The sequence below is a fragment of the Hippocampus zosterae genome, chromosome 3, assembly GCF_025434085.1.
Source record: "Hippocampus zosterae strain Florida chromosome 3, ASM2543408v3, whole genome shotgun sequence".
Classification (NCBI taxonomy): Eukaryota; Metazoa; Chordata; class Actinopteri; order Syngnathiformes; family Syngnathidae; genus Hippocampus; species Hippocampus zosterae.
In genome coordinates, this window is record NC_067453.1 from 17,228,172 (window position 1) to 17,247,160 (window position 18,989).

An 18,989-nucleotide genomic window follows, 5' to 3' on the forward strand; every position below is an offset into this window, starting at 1 on the left:
GAGGGCATAGGACCCATAACATTCTAGAAATTACAGTTGGGAAGAGGGGAAAATTAATTAAAACCTTGCACAAATTCAGCTGCTTGAGTGGGACTGCTAGCCTGCTCCGTGCCGATCTTCCTTTCTGACTTATTTGTTTCATGCTGCTGCAGATGCCACGTCTTCCACCTCCAACCCAACTGCCTCCATGGGAGCCCCAAGCTCTGTAGGCACGTCCTCCTCCAACCATCTCAAGGCCCCCCAGCATCTCCACTCGGCTGGAGGGGATGGAGCTGTCGCTTCGGAAGTGCAAGTCATGGAGGCAGGAGCTGCGTCTGCTCCCAACAGGGCGAACAGCGGTGCAGGTGCTGCAGCAGGAGATCCTGGGTCAGGGGTCTTGTCAGGGCTTGGAGTTCAGCAGCCTCAAAACACCCCATCGAAGCGGAGGCCGGTTTTGAGCATATCCCCGCCACCTGAGGATCTGTTTGATGACAGTCAGATGTCCTGCTTAGAGGAGCCCCCCGTAGCCAGCGCGCTGGGTCCAGACTCCGAGCATAGCAGTAGCATGTGGGCTGATGACTCCGTTTCCAACTTCAGCTTGGTCAGCGCCTTCTCTTACAACGACAACACGGAGGTGCCGCGCAAATCCAGAAAACGAACCCCTCGCCAGCGGCCGGGCCCCAAGCCTGCTCACCCAGAGGACAGTATGGATGTGTTTGACGCTGACAGTGCCAAGGCGCCTCACTTTGTCCTGTCACAGCTTGGGCCGGACAAAACTAGCCCCATGACCAGGTGTGTATCACAGTCCTTCTAATTGAATCCACAAAAGCCACCTGTATTACAGTGGTACCTTGACCAAGCTCATAACGCGGTTGAGTAATTTCCCAGCTCATTGATAACTGCTAACCAGCAGGCTGCCGAGTGTGTTCCCCATTTAAAGTAGGGAAAAGGTAGTAGGGGCTTCAGACTCCAAATGGCTTCGCCATTGTATATATTGGCTGGAGTGCACTACATTTCTAGAGAGCAATTAGATGTGTCTGCTACATTGCAGCCCGAATTCTCCAAGTATCAGGCTTTCCTAATAAGGGGTGTGGATTAATCTGCGTTGCTGCGTGAAATGGACTTCAAGTTAACTCATTATTAACGTGCTAATTTTGACACCACTTATAAAAACATAAGAGATACATTTAATCAATTTCATGACTATGTATTGGAGTATAACGGGCCTATTCACATCAGGAGCTTGAAGACCTACAGCACGTCCTTGCAAGTGTTCTCATTTAGTATAGTTTGTTTTTGACTCTTTGCGCTGTTCAATAAACGTCTGAAAGTACATTTGCAACTGTGGCTTTCTTTGCCCACATGTGAGTGCAGTATCTTCTCTTAATTATGCCTTTTTTTGTTTGTTAGATTTTTTTTTTTTGTGCCACTTGAGCTGTAGCATATTTGCTGCAGCTTGCTTGTAAACCTGCAATCGTGCAAGCAAATGAAATACCAAACTTGAAAAACACCTAAATTATGGCTCTTGCAATACAAGGTATCACTGTACTTTTGACTGAGGCACTTAAATTATTCATTTCATTTCAGCTCTCTTGAGTCTGGGACTGCAGTGAAGGGTGGCTCGCTATCTACTCAGTTCCCTCAGAAAAGCAACGGGAAGGAGCTAAAGATGTTGGTGCAGCCTGAGACACAGCACAGAGCCCGATATCTGACTGAAGGCAGCCGAGGTTCTGTCAAAGACCGCACACAACAGGGATTCCCCACCATCAAGGTTGGACAAGAGAGGCTACTCACTGCTTATTGGCAATGGGATGATAGACACATTACTACAACAGCAATATTCTTTGCTGAGCTTTGTGACGACTATCCCCGATTTAAAAAGTAATTTGCATCCTCGCAGTAATAATTCCAAACAGGCAGGTGGCTCAACTCAACATGGAGTTGTGCTGTGTAGCCTACAGAAAGACCATTAGATAAACATAGGTCTGTCTGGTTGAGTGGAAAAGAACTAAGTTAACTCCTGGGTCTCGCAGTGGATATGTTCCAGACCCTGTGAAAAACTCTGATTGGGGGACCATACAATGTTTTAGAGAGAGAGAAATATGTGTAAAATATGTACAATAGTGCATTTTGCTGATCAAATAATTCATTCTCGTTTTTAATTTTATGATTATAATTGAATTTTAAGTTCTCACGTTTTAGCACCGTGAAACTTAGTAAAATGTACTGCCTTTTTTTATGCACGAGTATGCCTTAGTGCCTGTTGTCATGCTCTTGCTGTGAAGAATTGGACGATTGTATCACACTCTTTGAGGAAATAAAGATTCTTACAGTTTTCCAAATAAGAGGCAAATTTGCTTACTTCAACATGTTTATCATTCCCAATCGGTGATGTGTAAGTCACAAATGTGCATGTCGCAAGCAAGTCTCAAGTAAAAACCTGCAAGTCCTAAATTACTGTGGGGGAAAAAAATCAAGTGGAGTCGCCACCAAATTTCAAGCATTCAAGTTATTACTTCCTTCAAGCAAGTTAAGTCATAACTCTTGCTCTGTCACATCAACATATTTAAGGATATTATCTCAAAAAAACAAATGAACATTTCCATCCCTAAAATTAAACAATTTAAGTGTATAAAAATATATATATTTGTGCTGATTTTTTTATTATTTTTAATACCGGTGAATGTAGCAGTACTCTGATTTTCCTCTTCCCCCAACTGTAGCGGAATATAGTTAAAAATTTTTTTGTATCTGGAATATGTATTGATGGTACATATAGTCATTATTCCCCAAGTCCGAACAAAGCATATAATGTTGATTCATGAAAATGTTGACTGACATATAATGTAAAATGCCTTAGATGGACTAACAGAAATTAGAATTGGCGTAACAATAATTATCAAGCTTCAAAAAACTTCTACTTTAATACACAGAGCAGCAAAACATGGTGCTATATTGCATTGAAGTGGCATCCTCTCTTTGCTGTTAAATACGATGGCAAAATGTGGACTTATAATGAAGCCGCGCAATTCCAAAACAGTGTTTTTTCTGTAAACCCTGAAAAAAATGATCGCCTCAAATTCTGCGATATCGCGGGTGTGAGGAGTGAACTGTGATATACAATGGTGTTTACTGTACCTGAAAGTACAAATTGTCAATTGTGACCTTTGACGCTCTACCAAGGCTCACCCTGAGAACATAGTTATTATGAATCAGGTTGATATTCTTTGTTAATAATAATATTGCTTTTTCTTCCCAGTTGGAGGGTGTGAGTGAGCCAGTAGTGCTGCAAGTTTTTGTAGCGAATGACGCAGGCAGAGTGAAGCCTCACGGGTTCTACCAGGCATGCAGAGTGACTGGTCGCAACACCACTGCATGTACGGAAGTGGACATCGAGGGCACCACTGTTATCGAGATCCAACTGGAACCCAGCAGTGACATGACACTTGCGTATGAGTCTTTTTTTTGTGGGGCGGGGGGGGATTTTGAGGGATTTCTGTTAAAATCACAAGATGTATTTATTCCACCGTATTGTATTTGTACAGGGTGGACTGCGTAGGGATTTTGAAACTTCGCAACGCAGACGTAGAGGCACGTATTGGAGTGGCGGGATCCAAAAAGAAAAGCACCCGGGCTCGACTGGCCTTTCGAGTCAACATCACCCAGACAGACGGATCCATCCTCACCCTACAAGTCACCTCATCACCCATTCTCTGTAGTGAGTAGGAAAGGATCGAACCAAAACAAACAAACCCTTTTAGTTATTCTCTGTGCTCAATATAAGGCCATAGAATGATCATTTTAATCTGATACCGTTTTCCAGCCCAGCCAGCGGGAGTACCAGAGATTTTGAAGAAGAGTCTCCACAGCTGCTCAGTAAGAGGAGGAGAGGAAGTTTTCATAATCGGAAAAAACTTCCTCAAAGGAACCAAAGTTGTATTTCAGGAGAATATTGCAGGTATCTATTGTCACTATTCGTATTTTTCCATGTGAGCCTTGGAAAGAGGTAAATAATACTTTTCATGTTTGTAGATGATAATTCCTGGCAAGCTGAGGCGAATATTGACATGGACCTTTTTCATCAGGTTAATGAAAAAGAATGGCCTGCTGCATGGATCATATGGAATCAATTTGAATACAACTGTTAACTGCTTTTCTGATCTCCATTTTCCATAGAATCATTTGATTGTGACAGTTCCTCCCTTCCACAACCAATCAATAACTTCCCCAGTTTCTGTGGGAATTTTTGTGATGACCAATGCTGGTAAATCACACGAAGCCCAGCCTTTCACCTATTCTCCAGACTCAGGTAATCAGAATGAAGTGCCTTGTTGACGTAATTTTTACTGAACAACCAACCACTGGGATTAATTAAGTGGCTTCCATGACTATAACACAACTTTCATACATACACATACATACACAATTCCAAGTGGTTAGCACGTCGACTTCACAGTGCAGAGGGACTGGGTTCAATTCCAGCTCTGGCCTCCCTGTGTGGAGTTTGCATGTTCTCCCCGGGCCTGCGTGGGTTTTCTCCGGGTACTCCGGTTTCCTCCCACGTTCCAAAAACATGCATGGCAGGCTGATTGAACACGCTAAATTGTCCCTAGGTGTGAGTGCGCATGGTTGTTCGTCTCTGTGTTGGATGGCAACCGGTTCAGGGTCCCCCCCGCCTAATGCCCAAAGACTGCTGGGATAGGCTCCAGCACCCCCCGCGACCCTAGTGAGGATTAAGCGGTTCGGAAAATGAATGAAAGAATTTGTAGTTCATTGAATACACGCTAAAGACAAGATATCATTGTTGCCATAAAAAGTTAATATAGCTTTGCTAAAAACAATTACCTTCTTCAGTTTGAACATTAAACATCTTCTCTTTGTAGTTTATTCAATCACATATTGGTTGAATATGATTTAGACATTGTGTTCTGTTTTTATGGATGTTTAACACGCTGTCCCAACTTCAACTTGGAATCCAATTTGTATGATCCATTAGTGCTACATTTAAATTCTTGTTTGGGATTCCGAACCTCATCATCAATATTGGGAAGAATATATATCAGGATATATTTTTTGCCCCGAATCATCATACTGTCATTTTCTCCTGCACTTATCCTCAGCCGATAATGCCGATGTTAAAGCAGTAAAAACTGAGAAACCTTCCTTCAAGACATGTACATTTGACAGTCAGATCCAATCTGTGTCTTCTGACCAAACTGACTGCTCTGGTCAACCTGTGAAAAGGGAAGAGGACACACCAATGGAAGTGTCAAGCAATCCACACCCCACAAATGTGTTCAAGGTGAGATTTGATAAACAGTTCAGGGCAGAAGCCATCAATCACAGTGTTTACTGATCCCTGTTTTTTTCCATTCATACCACAGCCATCCCCTGCCCCAATTGTTTCAGTGCAGCAGACACTTGAGCTCAGCTCCAGCCCTCATTCAGGTGGGGAGTCCTTTCAGAGCTCAATGCCCCTACAACCGGAGGATGTGGAACTTCCCCAGGCACGCTCTGTCTTTCCTAGCCTCGAGTCTCTTAACTCAATTCAAAAGCAAGACATTGCCCCAGCGGCGTCCTTTCCAATGCCAGGAGATCCAACAATCCCCCCGGTAACCCCAGAAGTCCCCCAGCAGTTCCTTAGAGACCCACAGGAAAGCCTGCCGCCTGAAAGTTCTAACAACGGTGCAGTCATGGTTGTAGCCATGTCCCAAATAGCAGCACCCTCTCCACCCCAGCCAGAGCAGTCACAGGTTCCCTTATTTGCCCAAGAAGGCGTAGCCCAGTTGGAGAGGGCAGTAAGGGAGCTCCAGGCTGGAGCTAATCCCACACTCCAGCAGGTTATAGAGGCAGCTGTAGCCCGGCAGCAGCAGCAGCAGCTAAATTCTGTGCTTTACAGCCCCACGACCTCCGCAGACACTCTTCAACAGCATGTCCAGGAGAACATGAACAGCCTTAGGTTGGGAGCCGCAGATAATTCGCTGTCGCCACAGCAACAGCTGCAGATTCAGCAACAGCAAATGCAACAGCAGCAGCAGCAGCAACAGCAACAGCAGCAGCAGCAGCAGCAAATACAACATTTTCAACAACAGCAAATACTAAGTAACCTTCAACAGCAACATCACCATCTCCAGCAGCAACAACAGCAAGTCCTTGGAAACATGCAGATTCAACAACAACTTCTTCTACAGCCACAAGACCAACAGCAACTACAGCAGCAACAAATTCTGGAGAACATCCAACAACAGCAGTTGCAACAGAATCAGCAACAAGTCATAAACAACATCCAGCTTCAGGATCAACAACAAAATCAAATTCTAAGCAATTTGCAACAGCATCAGCTACAACAACAACAAAGCCAAACATTGAGCAACCTGCAGCAGCAACAGTTGCAGGAACAGCAAGTTTTAGAGAACCTGCAGCAGCAACTACAGGCCGAGTTGCTCCAGCCACAAATCCATTCCAATCCCCAAGTACAGCAGCCGGTCGCCCTCCTTCAACAACCTGGTGAGATGCTGACCATCCAAACCAGTTTCCCAACACAGCCCCCATCTAATACATCCCCCCCACAGCAGCTTTTCCAGTCCCCCAGGCCTATTGCAGAGACCCAGGGTACCCAACAGCAGGTTCAAGCGGCCCTGCTCCAGAATGCCCTGACAGTCTTGACGAGCGGCAGCCTCAACACGGAGCAACAGTCCACCGGGTCGGCCCTATATCTTTCACCGAACTCTCAGTCCCAACAGCAGCAGCAGTTGGCATTCATCTCCACCATGGAGACATCCACCAGCCAGCCCCAGCCTGTTCCCATGTTTCATAACCAGCCTCCAGCTCAGCTTTCGCAAATGCAGCAGCAAAGCACCCCCATGGAACAACAGCAATCACCGCAGCAAAATCAACAACAGTCACCACAACTCTCCATTGGCCAACAAGGCTCTTTGTTCCAAAGCATTCCCAACCATTCGCAACCTAACCCTCTCCCCCAGAATCAGCTCTCCCAGCCACAGCAGACAGGTCTGCTCCTCTGCACTGCAGAACTAAATCCCCAGACTATCCTTTTCAGCACGCAGACCCAAGGATCAGCCCCGATGGGCAGTATCTCAGTTGGACTTTCCCAACCAGAAACAGCCGAGCCAATGTCCTTCCAGGATCAGAGCTCCTTGGGTAACAACTCGACATCCACTCAGAACCAACAGTGCAGCATTTTCCAGGAGCAGCAGCCCATGCAAGTGGGCACAAGCTCTTCTAGCGTCTCTAACAGTCGATCGGTGGAGCTCTTCCTGCCCCAGGCCTCCCTGTCCAGCCTACAGAGTACTCTTAGTTCGCAGGAGCTAAACAACCAGACTGCAGCCCCCGGTACAACCATCTTTGTGGTCCAGGGCTCTGTAGGCGTGGTGGACAGCCCTGGCCAACAGCCCCCGGAACAGCTTTTCCAGACAACTGTGGGTGAAAATGTGGCCCAAGGTGGACCAGCCAACTTGTTTGTGTTTGGCATCCAGAATGGTAAGTTGGTTTCACTTGTCTATCTAGCCATCTGTTTTCCACACCCCTTAATCCTGTTCTTGGTCACGGGAGAGGCAACAAGAACATTTCCCACGTGACTGTAAATGACCTGGACTGGTAGGGCAATCGTGAATGGGGACATTGGCCTGCTTGCATGTATTTCACACCGTCAGATCTTATTTTTTTATTTTGTTTTGAAAAAACAAAGGACCATTAAGATAGCTAAATGGCATTTTTCAGGGGGTCTGCAATCCTACTTGTGACTGCAGTGGCCGACGTTAAGCCTTTCTGGCTACCAGTCGATGAAGTAGCAAAGCATGTAGTCTTCGTATTGAATATTACATTTTTAGAAAGCAAGCGTTTCATTTGTTTCCTTTCATTCATTTATGAAATTTGTATTGGTGGCCCGGATAGGCTAGCGTCAGGGCACTTCGGGAGGCCAGACAATTTCATGTGGCGAAAACCCGGGCCTACAAGTAAATCGATGAAGCTTGGTCACTAATTCACTCATACGTCAAGATGTACTGGTGTATTTCTATTTTGTCCTCCTCTCAGACACTCCCCAGCTGCTCAATTCAGCCGGCTCAACCCTGACCAATCCAGTTCAGAACCAGGCCCAGAACACAGGCCACATGCAGCCACTGATGGAGCAGCCCATGGCCCAGGCGTCATCCACCATGCACAGTAGCCTACAGAGCAGTCTCCAGGCACAGATGCAGTCCAGCTTAGAGAGTGCCATGCAGAACGCCATGCAGACCAACACCCAGGTGACCCTGCAACCTGTTTTACAGCCCAACATTGACACAAGCCTGCCAACTCCCATGCAGACCAATCTCCAGATACAGAGCAGCTTACAGAATACACTGCAGGCTTCCGACATGGGCAAAATTGAGGACCTACTGGAAAGTCTACAGAAGCAGTGACGTGTTTGTATGTGTGCACCACGTGGAGAGAAGGTAGCCATGTACTCCTAAAGTCAATGAGACTTTCCGGCGCATGGTGTTTTGTGCCAATGCCACAAAACTTAAAAATAAGTATATTTAAGAAACAAATGCCCCGCCCCTTTTACCTTAAAAAAAAACAACTATGAGCTTATGTAACTCACTTTTATTAACTATTTATCATAAATTATAGCCTTTGTATATCCATTGTCCTTGAATTGATTATCTGCCTTTTGTTATTACCCCTCTTGCAGGATCAGAGAGGCCTGTAATAACTGCTTTAGTCGTAAAAACAAATGCAGTTTTTTTTTCTCATGAGTGTTTTAATATTGTGGGCCTAGGAGACAGGGGGAAAACCAGCCTTTTTTGGATGGAAAACTGGATGGAAGAATGTCACAACTGGGGAATTCCATGAGCAGTGAATAGGCAAAAGTTGCTATAACAGTTATACATCGATTAAAACATCTGATTGTAGACAAACATTGCGCTGAATCAAATTTTTGGGAGTGTGGAATCTGAAAAAATCTTGCTCGGAGAGGTGATGCTTGCAGTGCATCTTTTTTTTTTTTAATCACTCAAATTTGCTCTAAGAGTAAATGCTCTTATGTACAATTGAAGGGAAGGCACTTTCAAAAAATATAATGTCCACAAACTATTACAGTGAATCCACAACTATTGCAACAGGTAAATTCCAGACCTACCCAAGAAAATCTACAGTCTTACAAAGACTATATAGAGTGGAACCTCGTTTTGATGGAACCATAACCAAGGATGTCTTTATTTAACAGAAAATTTGCAGAAATAGTCGTGTCCGGCTGGAGCTCAAAACGTCCGCCCATTGCAGCGAGCATGGTCCACGTGTTCTGAATCGGCAGCTTTTCTTTGCAGACGCAATTAACAGACAGAGCGTGGTACTCTAGTTCTGCTACCAAGTGCACTGTGATTGCCTCCGGTTTGGCCATGGCGGCGGAACTGCTTAGCGTGCAGTGGGATCGGGAGTCCAAGGCCACACACGCTCTACAGCCCTATGTTCACTGGAGCTTTCATCTTGTGCATACGTAGCTCAAACACTCTCCCTCTACTGGTTTTGGTTCTGTCAGTGCACAGTTGTCAACTTTTCAACCCATTCACAAAGACATACAAACAAAAAGGAAGTGTTCTAACCCTAGTAACTGGTGATAAATTGAGTCAGCCATTTCCGTGGTTACAGTAATACAATATGTGTTTAAATCTTCAAACAACTGTATACTGTTAAAAAAAAAAAAAAATATGTATTGCTTCAAAAAATGCAATATAGTGGGGTCTCAAACGAATTGCGATAAAGTGCGGGTTCACTGTAATAATCAAAAGTGTTATGAAGCACATTTGTTTTGTTGACTCAAGTTTAACACTCCCGAATGAGATTGAACCCGGTTGAATACTGTGACTTATCTCGGTGTTTCCAAACAACTATGAAGTTTGTGTTATATCTTTTTTTTTGTTGGTCCAACTCAATGTGGATAGAAACTTTACACTTTGAGTCTTGTGTGGTTTTAGACACATTTTATCTCAAGCACTTTATAACCTCCTCTGTGCATCCAGCTAACCCTTACATCCATCCAAGCATCCATCCATATGCGGAAACATAAACACGCACCAAGGCATCAAAATGGTGGTGAAAAAAGCAGTCTTTGCAGGTTAAAAACATAGCCGAGCATCTTCCCAATAGTTTGTACTTAGAGGCCAACTTAGTATTGAAAGATTCAAAATGTGAATACCAAGTTGTACTGTATGAAAGGGGACATTTGTTTGTTTTAAATTCCAGGATGAAGTTTCAAATATTTTTTTTAATTCCAGGATTAAGTTTAAATTATATGAGAATAAAATCTTAATTTTAAGATTAAAAAGGCTAAATGTTTGAACAAGTCCAAATATTACAACAATTAAGTCGTAAAGTTGCAAGGACTAAAACTTTTTTCCCCTATAAATTGTGATTCTGTTTTAATATCTATTTTTTTTCAAGGTCCTTTTCCACTTTTTTTTCTTTTTAACAAACAAGCAATGAATTCATCTTTCTTACAAAAACAATGTGAGAGCTATTATACATCATAGCAGGGGTTCCGAACAATTCCATCGCGATCGACCGATAGCCCGCGGACTGGACCCAAGTCGATCACAGAGGATATAGGTAGAAATGGGGGAAGGACATCAAACAAATGAAGGCGTGGATTACAATAATGCAAACAAATCTGTGGCTTTACCACTTCAACATTTCCAACTTCTCATGTTTCATGAAAAATGATACGGCAATATGTGGGCTGCACATCCTATACACCGAATTTAACGATCTACATAAGTAAATAATAATATGCCCATATAAAAAATAAATAAATGACGTACTTGCCATCATCCGATTTCAAAACCGGCTAAAGAACCAGGAGGCATTACAAGCGGTGGCAGATGCATCGACGGAAGCCTCAATTAATTGAGGAGAAACATCATTTCATATGGTGCCACGAAGGGCGCATAGCTTGAATAATTGATTCCTCTGCTGCGTTTTTACGTTATTTTCTGTCTCTACAGTGAACTATAGTCTGTGGCGTACGGTTGTAGCGATAGGTCTTGAAGCCCTACATGCACATTTCATCGGTAAGAATGTGATTATAAATGTTCTCGTACAAGGTATATCTCCGAGTGTTTCCGAAAGATTGGCCTGCATCATATTGTCAGAACCATCAACAATAAAGTGAAAGCTCATCGGGACAAAATGTGCTGCAAAATTCTAACCTAACCTGTAAGTCACGAATCACGATACTGACATTATATGTTCTTGATGGTGGATGCAAACAGTGAAATTGATTATTTGAGAGCAAAATTATTGCACTGATAACTTAAAAAAAAAGTAGAATTTGTAAGGCAACGTACGGTGGCTGCACTCTGGCTTCAGCCGCAAGTGTCCATTTGTTAGTCCGTTCATATCTAAGTCTGTGGCTCCAATATATGTCAGCCACCAGAATGAAACAAAATATATAGCACACAGGGTGATTTTTTTTGTTTTGTTTGTTTTTTTAACTTCGCAAGACAAAAAAAAAGATAAACGCGTTAGATTGACCTTGAGGTCTCATAAGAAAACGTGCTGAAAATGACGTACACCTACGGCAGCAGGTTTGAAGTGCTAACGTTTCTGCCTATTTTGAACTCCTTATATCTTCCGCTCCCAAAAGCAAGTCTAATCGTGATTATATTGCAAATGCAATTTTTTTTTGTTACTACTGGTTTCTCAGCTTTATCCTCAGAAAATGTTTATACAAGACAAGTGTTAGTTAACCTTCAAAATGTACCGGGAAAATATCCAATTTATTATGAACAGTCTTGACTCCTTTTAAAAATCCTACGCTTTCTCAAAACGTATTTAAAGAAAAATCCCCAGGAAAAAAGTGAACTTTATTCCGGTAACATTACAACTTTTTTTTTCCTCTCACAAACACTTTTTTTCTTCTCTAAATAATCCCTCAGAAAAAAATCCAATTAACACTATGTAATTATTGTGAAATGTTAAAATCTCCTAATTTTACTTAATCTCAGTTCAATTTAATTCTGCAAATATGACTCGTTAAAGTTACTTTCTTGCAGTATTATCTGTATTCTTCAAAAATAAGATTCAAAATATTTCCAGGGTAAAAAAAATCAACTTTGTTGTAACAGAATTGTATTCACCATGCATCTATTTTCTGAAACATTCTCATCAAATGGCAGCAGTGTTGTTTCCCCTCACCCACAACTTTATTCAGTAACGTGACTTTTTTTTCACCCTAATTTATTTCCGTGCGGCCCGAATACTGCTCGTCGGTTCAGTGTGGCCTGTACATTGGCCATTCTCTCTGGCCATGTTTTTTTGTTTGTTTGTTTGTTTTGTTTTTTTATCTGTATTTTCCAGTCCTGTGTCAGATGTTGTGTTCTTCCCAAGACTTGGTTGTAATGAAGATTTATCATATTGCTCTATATGTTCATATTGTTTGACCTCGTGTCTGTTGAAGTTTTAAAGAGGAGGCAGGCAGCATGTGACTTTGGCACCTTCCCGACTTTTGTGAACGGTAACTATGATGATGGAGGCGTCCATTTTGGTTTTGCTGTGCCATGTTGGTGCACTCTACTAATCAATTTAATTTCATGTATTGTCATCTGGTTGTTGCTTTGAAGTAGTGGTCAAACCAAAGCCCCTGACGACAAAATTCCCCGCCCCCCACACACCCCACACCCTCGTAATGTTTACTCAATTCTACTAGCAGCTCAAGTGTGTACAGTCCAGAGAAAGACATGTAAAAGGTACTTTAAAGAACATTTATGCCAATTTGATCCCTTAAACAAGCATCGTAAAATCACACCGCTATACGTACTTACAGTAAGCATATCTACAAAAACAAAAAAATGGTGTCTCACTTCTTTGTTTACATTTTTCATCTTCATTCTAGTCCGGTCGCTGTTCGTGATCCATTTTAAAGTAAATTATCTTTTTTAGACTTTTGTATCCATGTATCAAAGTGTAGAGTATTTTTGTAACTGAAAAAGAGGTGTTGTTGGATTCTCACAGTGCAGAATAGTATCAGTGGTGGTATGTTGTCCAAAAGATAGCGCAGGTGTGTTGTGCTCCAAGTAAGTCCAGATTGACCCGTTTTCTTTTCTTTTTCCTCATCTTGTATACAGAGGATCCTCCATTTACGACTGAGTTATATTCATACTCTAGATACGTAACCTGGATTTGTATGTAATATGTAGTCGATCGCAAAGCTTCAGCAATAGTCATAATTACAGTTCATATTTGTATTAAAACACTTTTGAGACATAAAACAAAAAAAACTGTTGAAATTCCATTTATTGTATGATTGTTTCTCAGACCACAACAACAACCTTGTATGGCTACATTGTTATACGTCCGAAAAAATGACACCTTCTGAAATGGAGTGTGTCACAACAGTCAATGAAAATTATTCAAATCCGGAAATTCAGATTTTACGACCAATTGTTATCTTAATTTGAGTCACCGCAGATTCATTTTAAACGAAGAAGAAACAAAAATGCATTTCTAAGAAGTCTTTGAATCAAAGTTGTTCACTGCTTCCAACACGATTAGGGAACAGACATTTTGTGTGCAAGTCCATACTCTACTGTTCTTGGTCTCGGTTTTTCTGAAATAAATTTCCCTCATAAATGTGACTTTAGTCCAGTATGGCTTTTTTTTTTCCTTCCTCTTCACGCTGAATTTTTGGGGCTGGTGCAGCTTATACTCCGTAGCAACTTCCGAAAAATACAGTACTTAAATCTCATACTCTTATGACTTGTGTTTCAGAACATTTCCAATTTGTTTTCACCATTGGAACATAATGAAACACGACCCAAATGTTTTGCTTGTTACTTTATGCCATGGGTGTCAAACTCCAGGCTCCAGGGCCAGATCTGGGCCGCCACATCATTTGGTGTGGCCTGCGAAAGCAATTCAAACATGTTGACTTCTATGATGCTAACTAAAATTTTTACCCCAATTTCAAATTCTCGTATGTAATATATGAGAGCTATTGTAAGTTTTCTTGTTACCAAAACCCCCATTAGAGTAACTTAAAATATAGTTGAAGAAACCATTATTCTTGACTTCTTTCGATGGTTTCACAGTCGTAAGTAAAGTCCGAATTACAGTCAATATTTTTGTGAGAAAGACTCGAAGGTCATTAATATAAATCAATTAACCTTGAAACAATAACCGAGGACTCTAAATATTGGAGAGAAATTATTCATGCAAGTGTACAGCTTTAAGTTGTGTATTTTGAGAGAAAGGGAATAGTTTGTTTTAAGTACAGAATGCTTTTTGCGGTGACAAAGACTGCAATTGGCAAAAATGTCTCAGTAAATGACACTCCCTTATCATTTTCATGAAGAATACAAATTCTGGGGGGGGGGGTAAATTACGAGGAGGGAGGGCTTGTTCAGGTAAAAAAAAAAAAAAGACAAGTAGGTTATCGGGTCCCATTGGTCGTCTCCCCCCCCCCCCCCCCCAAAAAAACTAAAATAGGTCAGATTATTATAAACAAACCAGGAATATGTGGGGATCCACTGTATACATAGTATGTCTTTTTTTTCCTCCCCAAATATTCAATTTCACTTTCAAAATTGTATTACACCATTGATGTAACCCCGTAATTTGTCACAGATCACTAAAGTCAGGATTACGGTCAACAAATGCATGAAAATCACTCCTTGTCCTTAGCATAGCATAGCATAGAACAAATGAAAACCAGTAAGTTCGGTGGGAACTAAGCGTTTCTTCGTGTGCCGCGCGATGGCATTTTCTTGCATGGCATTCCATTCCTAACCTGGAAACGCGGTACACAGTAAACCTTGGATCCCATCTATAATAACCCACTGGCACATGCGCTACGTGGTCTGGTGGCAATGGTTAAACATCTCAAAAGTGGCATTTTTAAATTTTCTTTTTTAAACATCCAGTAAACTGTAGGCCAGGTTGGCGCACACTTGTCAGTTTTCAAGCATTCCATTCCTCTTGATTATAGGGGGAACCAAAGAGCACATTTGAGAAGAGTCTGCTTCTTAAAGCCACGCTAGAAGAGGAGAGGGAGTGGGTGGGCTTCAGTTTCATGAATGTAATTGTTTTACCTCATGTTATGTGCACATCAGACCAATTTGCAGAGAACATTTGCGGCAAACGTGTACATTTGTCCCTTTTTTGTTTTGTTTTTTTTAATGCATCATGAAGTAGAGAACACTCGTCTGAAGTTGGGGGGGCGGGAGTGAAAGCACACAAATCTTTTACCTTTTTACACACTTTTGTCCTTCACTGGTGTGTGAATGAATATCCGTGTATATTTAAATGTGAATTATACTGCAGGGGTATGTTGAATTTCAATGGTGGCGCTTTCAACAGAACTTTGTGTGCCTTGGAAAAAAGTTTTCTCTGCTGTCGACTCTCTTGGCTGTCCTTTCCACCCCTTATCTCCTGCATTTTTTTTCCCCTCAAAACTACAGCCCATACTGGTTGTTTGTATTTTTGAACAACCGTTGCATGATATCATTCTATTTTGGGGTGCCTCGTGAGATTTGTTTTTTTTAAAAGGGACGACATAATGGCGATTTGTTTCCTTGCAAGGGTGTTTTTGTGCTGCCGTGCTTCTCTGCATTTACTCGACTGTTGCTGTGAAAGGCAAAAAAAAAAAGTTACTGTTCATTGCCAATAACGTGAGCCGTATGTTGTACTGTTGTAGTCAAAAGGAGCTTACCCTCAGTTTGCTTTGTCACTCTTGTTTTGTGTGTGCGTGCGCGTGTGTGTAGTATATATTTAGTCTTACAGCCCTGCATTTAGGGATAATGGTCAAGCCCCCTCAGTGTGTTATCATTCATTTGAATTATCATTATGTACTTTGCCTTGGTCTGGACATTTGTATACTCTCTTCAGTTTGTATCTAATCCTGCTGCTACATTAAATTAATAAAAGTGAAAAAATAACACATTGGGTTTTTTTTTTCATTGTCCATCCCACATTTTTTAAAAACATTTTTGCAAAAACATTTTGTTTTTGTGCGTGTAGGTTCTCGGGCATCCAGGTCACGGTCATACACGAATGGTGAAGGGAGGCAGATAGACCCCCCCTTCACCCTCCCACGCAACAACACTCCAAAAATGACAAGCAATTATGTTAAACTATTAATTTGTTTGAAGAAAATGAAAAATTGTTCAAATACACCCCCAAAAAGTGTAAGTCGTATTCATTTATTTATGAAAATGATATTAAACATACTGCACTGCCACAAAGCATCTATTCTCACAACTCCTCAAATTGAGAAAATGGCTTTCACTTTAGTCACATTTCAGTACAACTTTTTCAAAATATCACAACTTCACTTTTGAAAAGTTACATGTGTTTGCTTCTAATAATAAAACACAAATCAAATATATATTTATATAATACAAACAAAACCCAGTTGTCCTTTGTAGAAATCCCAATCTTCAGTCCAATGAAATGACGAGTCACAATTTACTTGGTGTCCTCGTTCTTTGTTCTAAACGCTGCCTGAGCATGGACATCAAGCCCTCAGCGTTAAAAGTCTCATGACCCTTGGCTTTGGTCTTGAGAGCGATGCTGGCGACCACAAAGGCCACCATGGCGGTCAGGCCCCAAATGTGATACCTGGCTCCCGTGTGGGGCTCCACAAAGTCAAAGGAAAGCGACGGCACCAATGTAGCCTTGGGAGAGGCGGTGGGTCCAATGAACAAGTCCAGCGGAACTGTGAAAACGGCACTCACCTCTGCAGGGCTGGGATGGGCGCGGAACGAATCTGGGATGAAGCCCACAACCGGAGTCACTATAATGGCGTTCTGGTCAAAAGACAAAGTTCTGACGACCTGCACTTCTTGTGGTGTCTGTCTGTGTACATTGCTTGTGGATTCAACAGGTGGCGCCTACTGAATCACGTGATCTGCGATACGTGATAGACGTATCGCAGATCACGTCTATCCAATCGGAGCGCCACCTCCGATTGGAGGACCTATGAGACTGTTTTACTTGGGGAAATTAATATTGGCCATCTCCTCGTCTACCCATAAGCTCTAATGATTATTAAAAACTTACTCTCCAATGTTTTTGTTGTGGTTGTATTAATAATTGATATATTCTAGCTCATGATAATAGGCGTCTTCAGTTGATGGCATGCTGTTTGTAGGTTATAAAATGCACATGATGAAGTCACTAGTACTGTATTTACTCATCAAGGGTTCACTGTACCTTTGAAATGATGGGTAGCAGTTTGCAGGTGACATGGACGTCACCTGGAAGAAGGCCGATCTCCTCGTGAGCCTCTCTCAAGGCCGTGTGCACTTCATCTTTGTCACTGGGGTCTCGCTTGCCGCCAGGGAAACACACCTCGCCCGCACCCACCCTCAGCTGCACACAGGTTAGTGAGGACAAAGAATCGTGAAGGTTGTAAACTCATAACAGTCGTTGAAACAAAAGCGCATCCAACCCAAAAATACAAAGCAATCCAATAAAATACATTAATTCCGGATTGAATTGAGCTGCGCCACTTGACAATATATTCTTACAGCAGGCATGTCCAAAGTCCGGCCCGCGGGCCAAATGCGGCCCGCGGTCGACTTTCATCCGGCCCTCGGCCCCGGTCATAAAATCAGTGCCGTCTGGCCCGCAGGTTGGGCGCAATGGAACACGTGTTGCATTGACTGAGGTCTCGTAGACTGGTGAGTGATGTTTCATAGAGTACTGCTTCCCTCTAGTGGCTAAATGAGTAATAGCATTCACTAAATGAGTAATAGCATTTAGACACTAGAGGGCATCACTCACGAGTTAACAAGACATCACTCCGTGTTTATATTGACTGATATGTCATATTTCAAATTCCTGTTTCGAATGAACCAAAAGAAATTCTTAAGATTGTTGAAATTAAAATAAAAATGGAAATGTGAAACAGACTGGCTTACTAAAATTTGTTGAACAATGTAAAGAATGTCAGCCAAGGTCGGCCCCCCGACATTTTACCACATAAAATCTGGCCCCCTTGGCAAAAAGTTTGGACACCCCTGTCTTACAGGTATGATAGAAAAACGTTGATAAACTCGTGGTGCTCAGGGCAGCCTTGTTCCCACGGGCACCATATTGGTCACCTTGGGTCCAGAGTACGTTGCGGTTACCTGCTCCGAGCGCTGGGTCATCAGGGTGTGTATCTTCCCGCTCCTCACAAACAGAGGCACCAGGACAGAGGCTTGAGGGAGCTCGGCCACTTCGATTGTACTTGCTTGCTTCCTGGCGTCAAAGAGTTCGAACGCCGCCATCGTTTCCTCCTTGACGTCCATCTGAGCAGTTGGGAAAAGGTCACGACGAAAGCCTGCTAACTCCACTCAGGTAAACGAGAGCCAGCTCACTACACCGAGGTAAACGAATTGAGCAACGCCTTACAAAAAAAACCCGCTTCCGTTCTGGGCTAAATGTAGGATTGTTAATGTAGCTGAATGTTATGAGGGTTACAGTCGTGTAAAATATAACTAAAACCAAAATGTAGAACATTCAACAACACGGTGAACGTTAGTATGATGGGAATGACAGCGGTGTTAAACAACAATTTGTCCCACAGCGCCACCTCCGATTGGAGGACCTATGAGACTGTTTTACTTGGGGAAATTAATATTGGCCATCTCCTCGTCTACCCATAAGCTCTAATGATTATTAAAAACTTACTCTCCAATGTTTTTGTTGTGGTTGTATTAATAATTGATATATTCTAGCTCATGATAATAGGCGTCTTCAGTTGATGGCATGCTGTTTGTAGGTTATAAAATGCACATGAAGTCACTAGTACTGTATTTACTCTTTTTCCATTAGATTGTTGTGGCCTAGCAAAACAATCTGCCAGTAAATTTGGGCCCAAAAAAATAAGTTCGTACTTTCATTGTTCATTTAATTGTACTGGTGGAAAATATGAAACGAAAGTGTCTCTCATCACAGTATACATATGATTTGCATAAAAAAGGGGGCTTTTTGTTGCAACAGCAACCTAAAAGTGGCATTTATCAAAA

At 42.2% G+C, this 18,989-nt stretch overlaps 2 protein-coding genes across 5 annotated transcripts in view; one reads left to right on the top strand and one right to left on the bottom strand.

The window, feature by feature from the left end:
- LOC127597279 (nuclear factor of activated T-cells 5-like) overlaps positions 1–15,911 on the top strand; it is a 32,804-nt gene extending 16,893 nt beyond the window's left edge. For all 3 annotated transcript variants that reach the window (XM_052060213.1, XM_052060215.1, XM_052060214.1), the window contains exons 3-12: positions 153–771; positions 1,567–1,750; positions 3,239–3,429; positions 3,525–3,697; positions 3,803–3,937; positions 4,012–4,064; positions 4,156–4,288; positions 5,100–5,281; positions 5,364–7,479; positions 8,035–15,911. In XM_052060213.1, coding sequence (XP_051916173.1) covers positions 153–771; positions 1,567–1,750; positions 3,239–3,429; positions 3,525–3,697; positions 3,803–3,937; positions 4,012–4,064; positions 4,156–4,288; positions 5,100–5,281; positions 5,364–7,479; positions 8,035–8,402 — 4,154 coding nt within the window. In that variant the 3' untranslated portion in view covers positions 8,403–15,911. The remainder of the gene's footprint in view (positions 1–152; positions 772–1,566; positions 1,751–3,238; positions 3,430–3,524; positions 3,698–3,802; positions 3,938–4,011; positions 4,065–4,155; positions 4,289–5,099; positions 5,282–5,363; positions 7,480–8,034) is intronic.
- On the bottom strand, positions 15,422–18,832 carry nudt7 (nudix (nucleoside diphosphate linked moiety X)-type motif 7). Of its 2 annotated transcripts, none has more exons than XM_052060307.1 (3): positions 18,081–18,832; positions 17,188–17,346; positions 15,422–16,781 (listed from the first exon to the last, which is right to left on the bottom strand). In XM_052060307.1, exons 1-3 carry the CDS (start codon positions 18,267–18,269, stop codon positions 16,434–16,436), a joined length of 696 nt encoding a protein of 231 aa, XP_051916267.1. In that variant the 5' UTR covers positions 18,270–18,832; the 3' UTR covers positions 15,422–16,433. The 2 variants fall into 2 exon arrangements, with proteins under 2 accessions (XP_051916267.1, XP_051916268.1); XM_052060308.1 differs by having other exon boundaries at positions 18,108–18,826.
- Between the last annotated feature and the right edge of the window lie 157 nt (positions 18,833–18,989).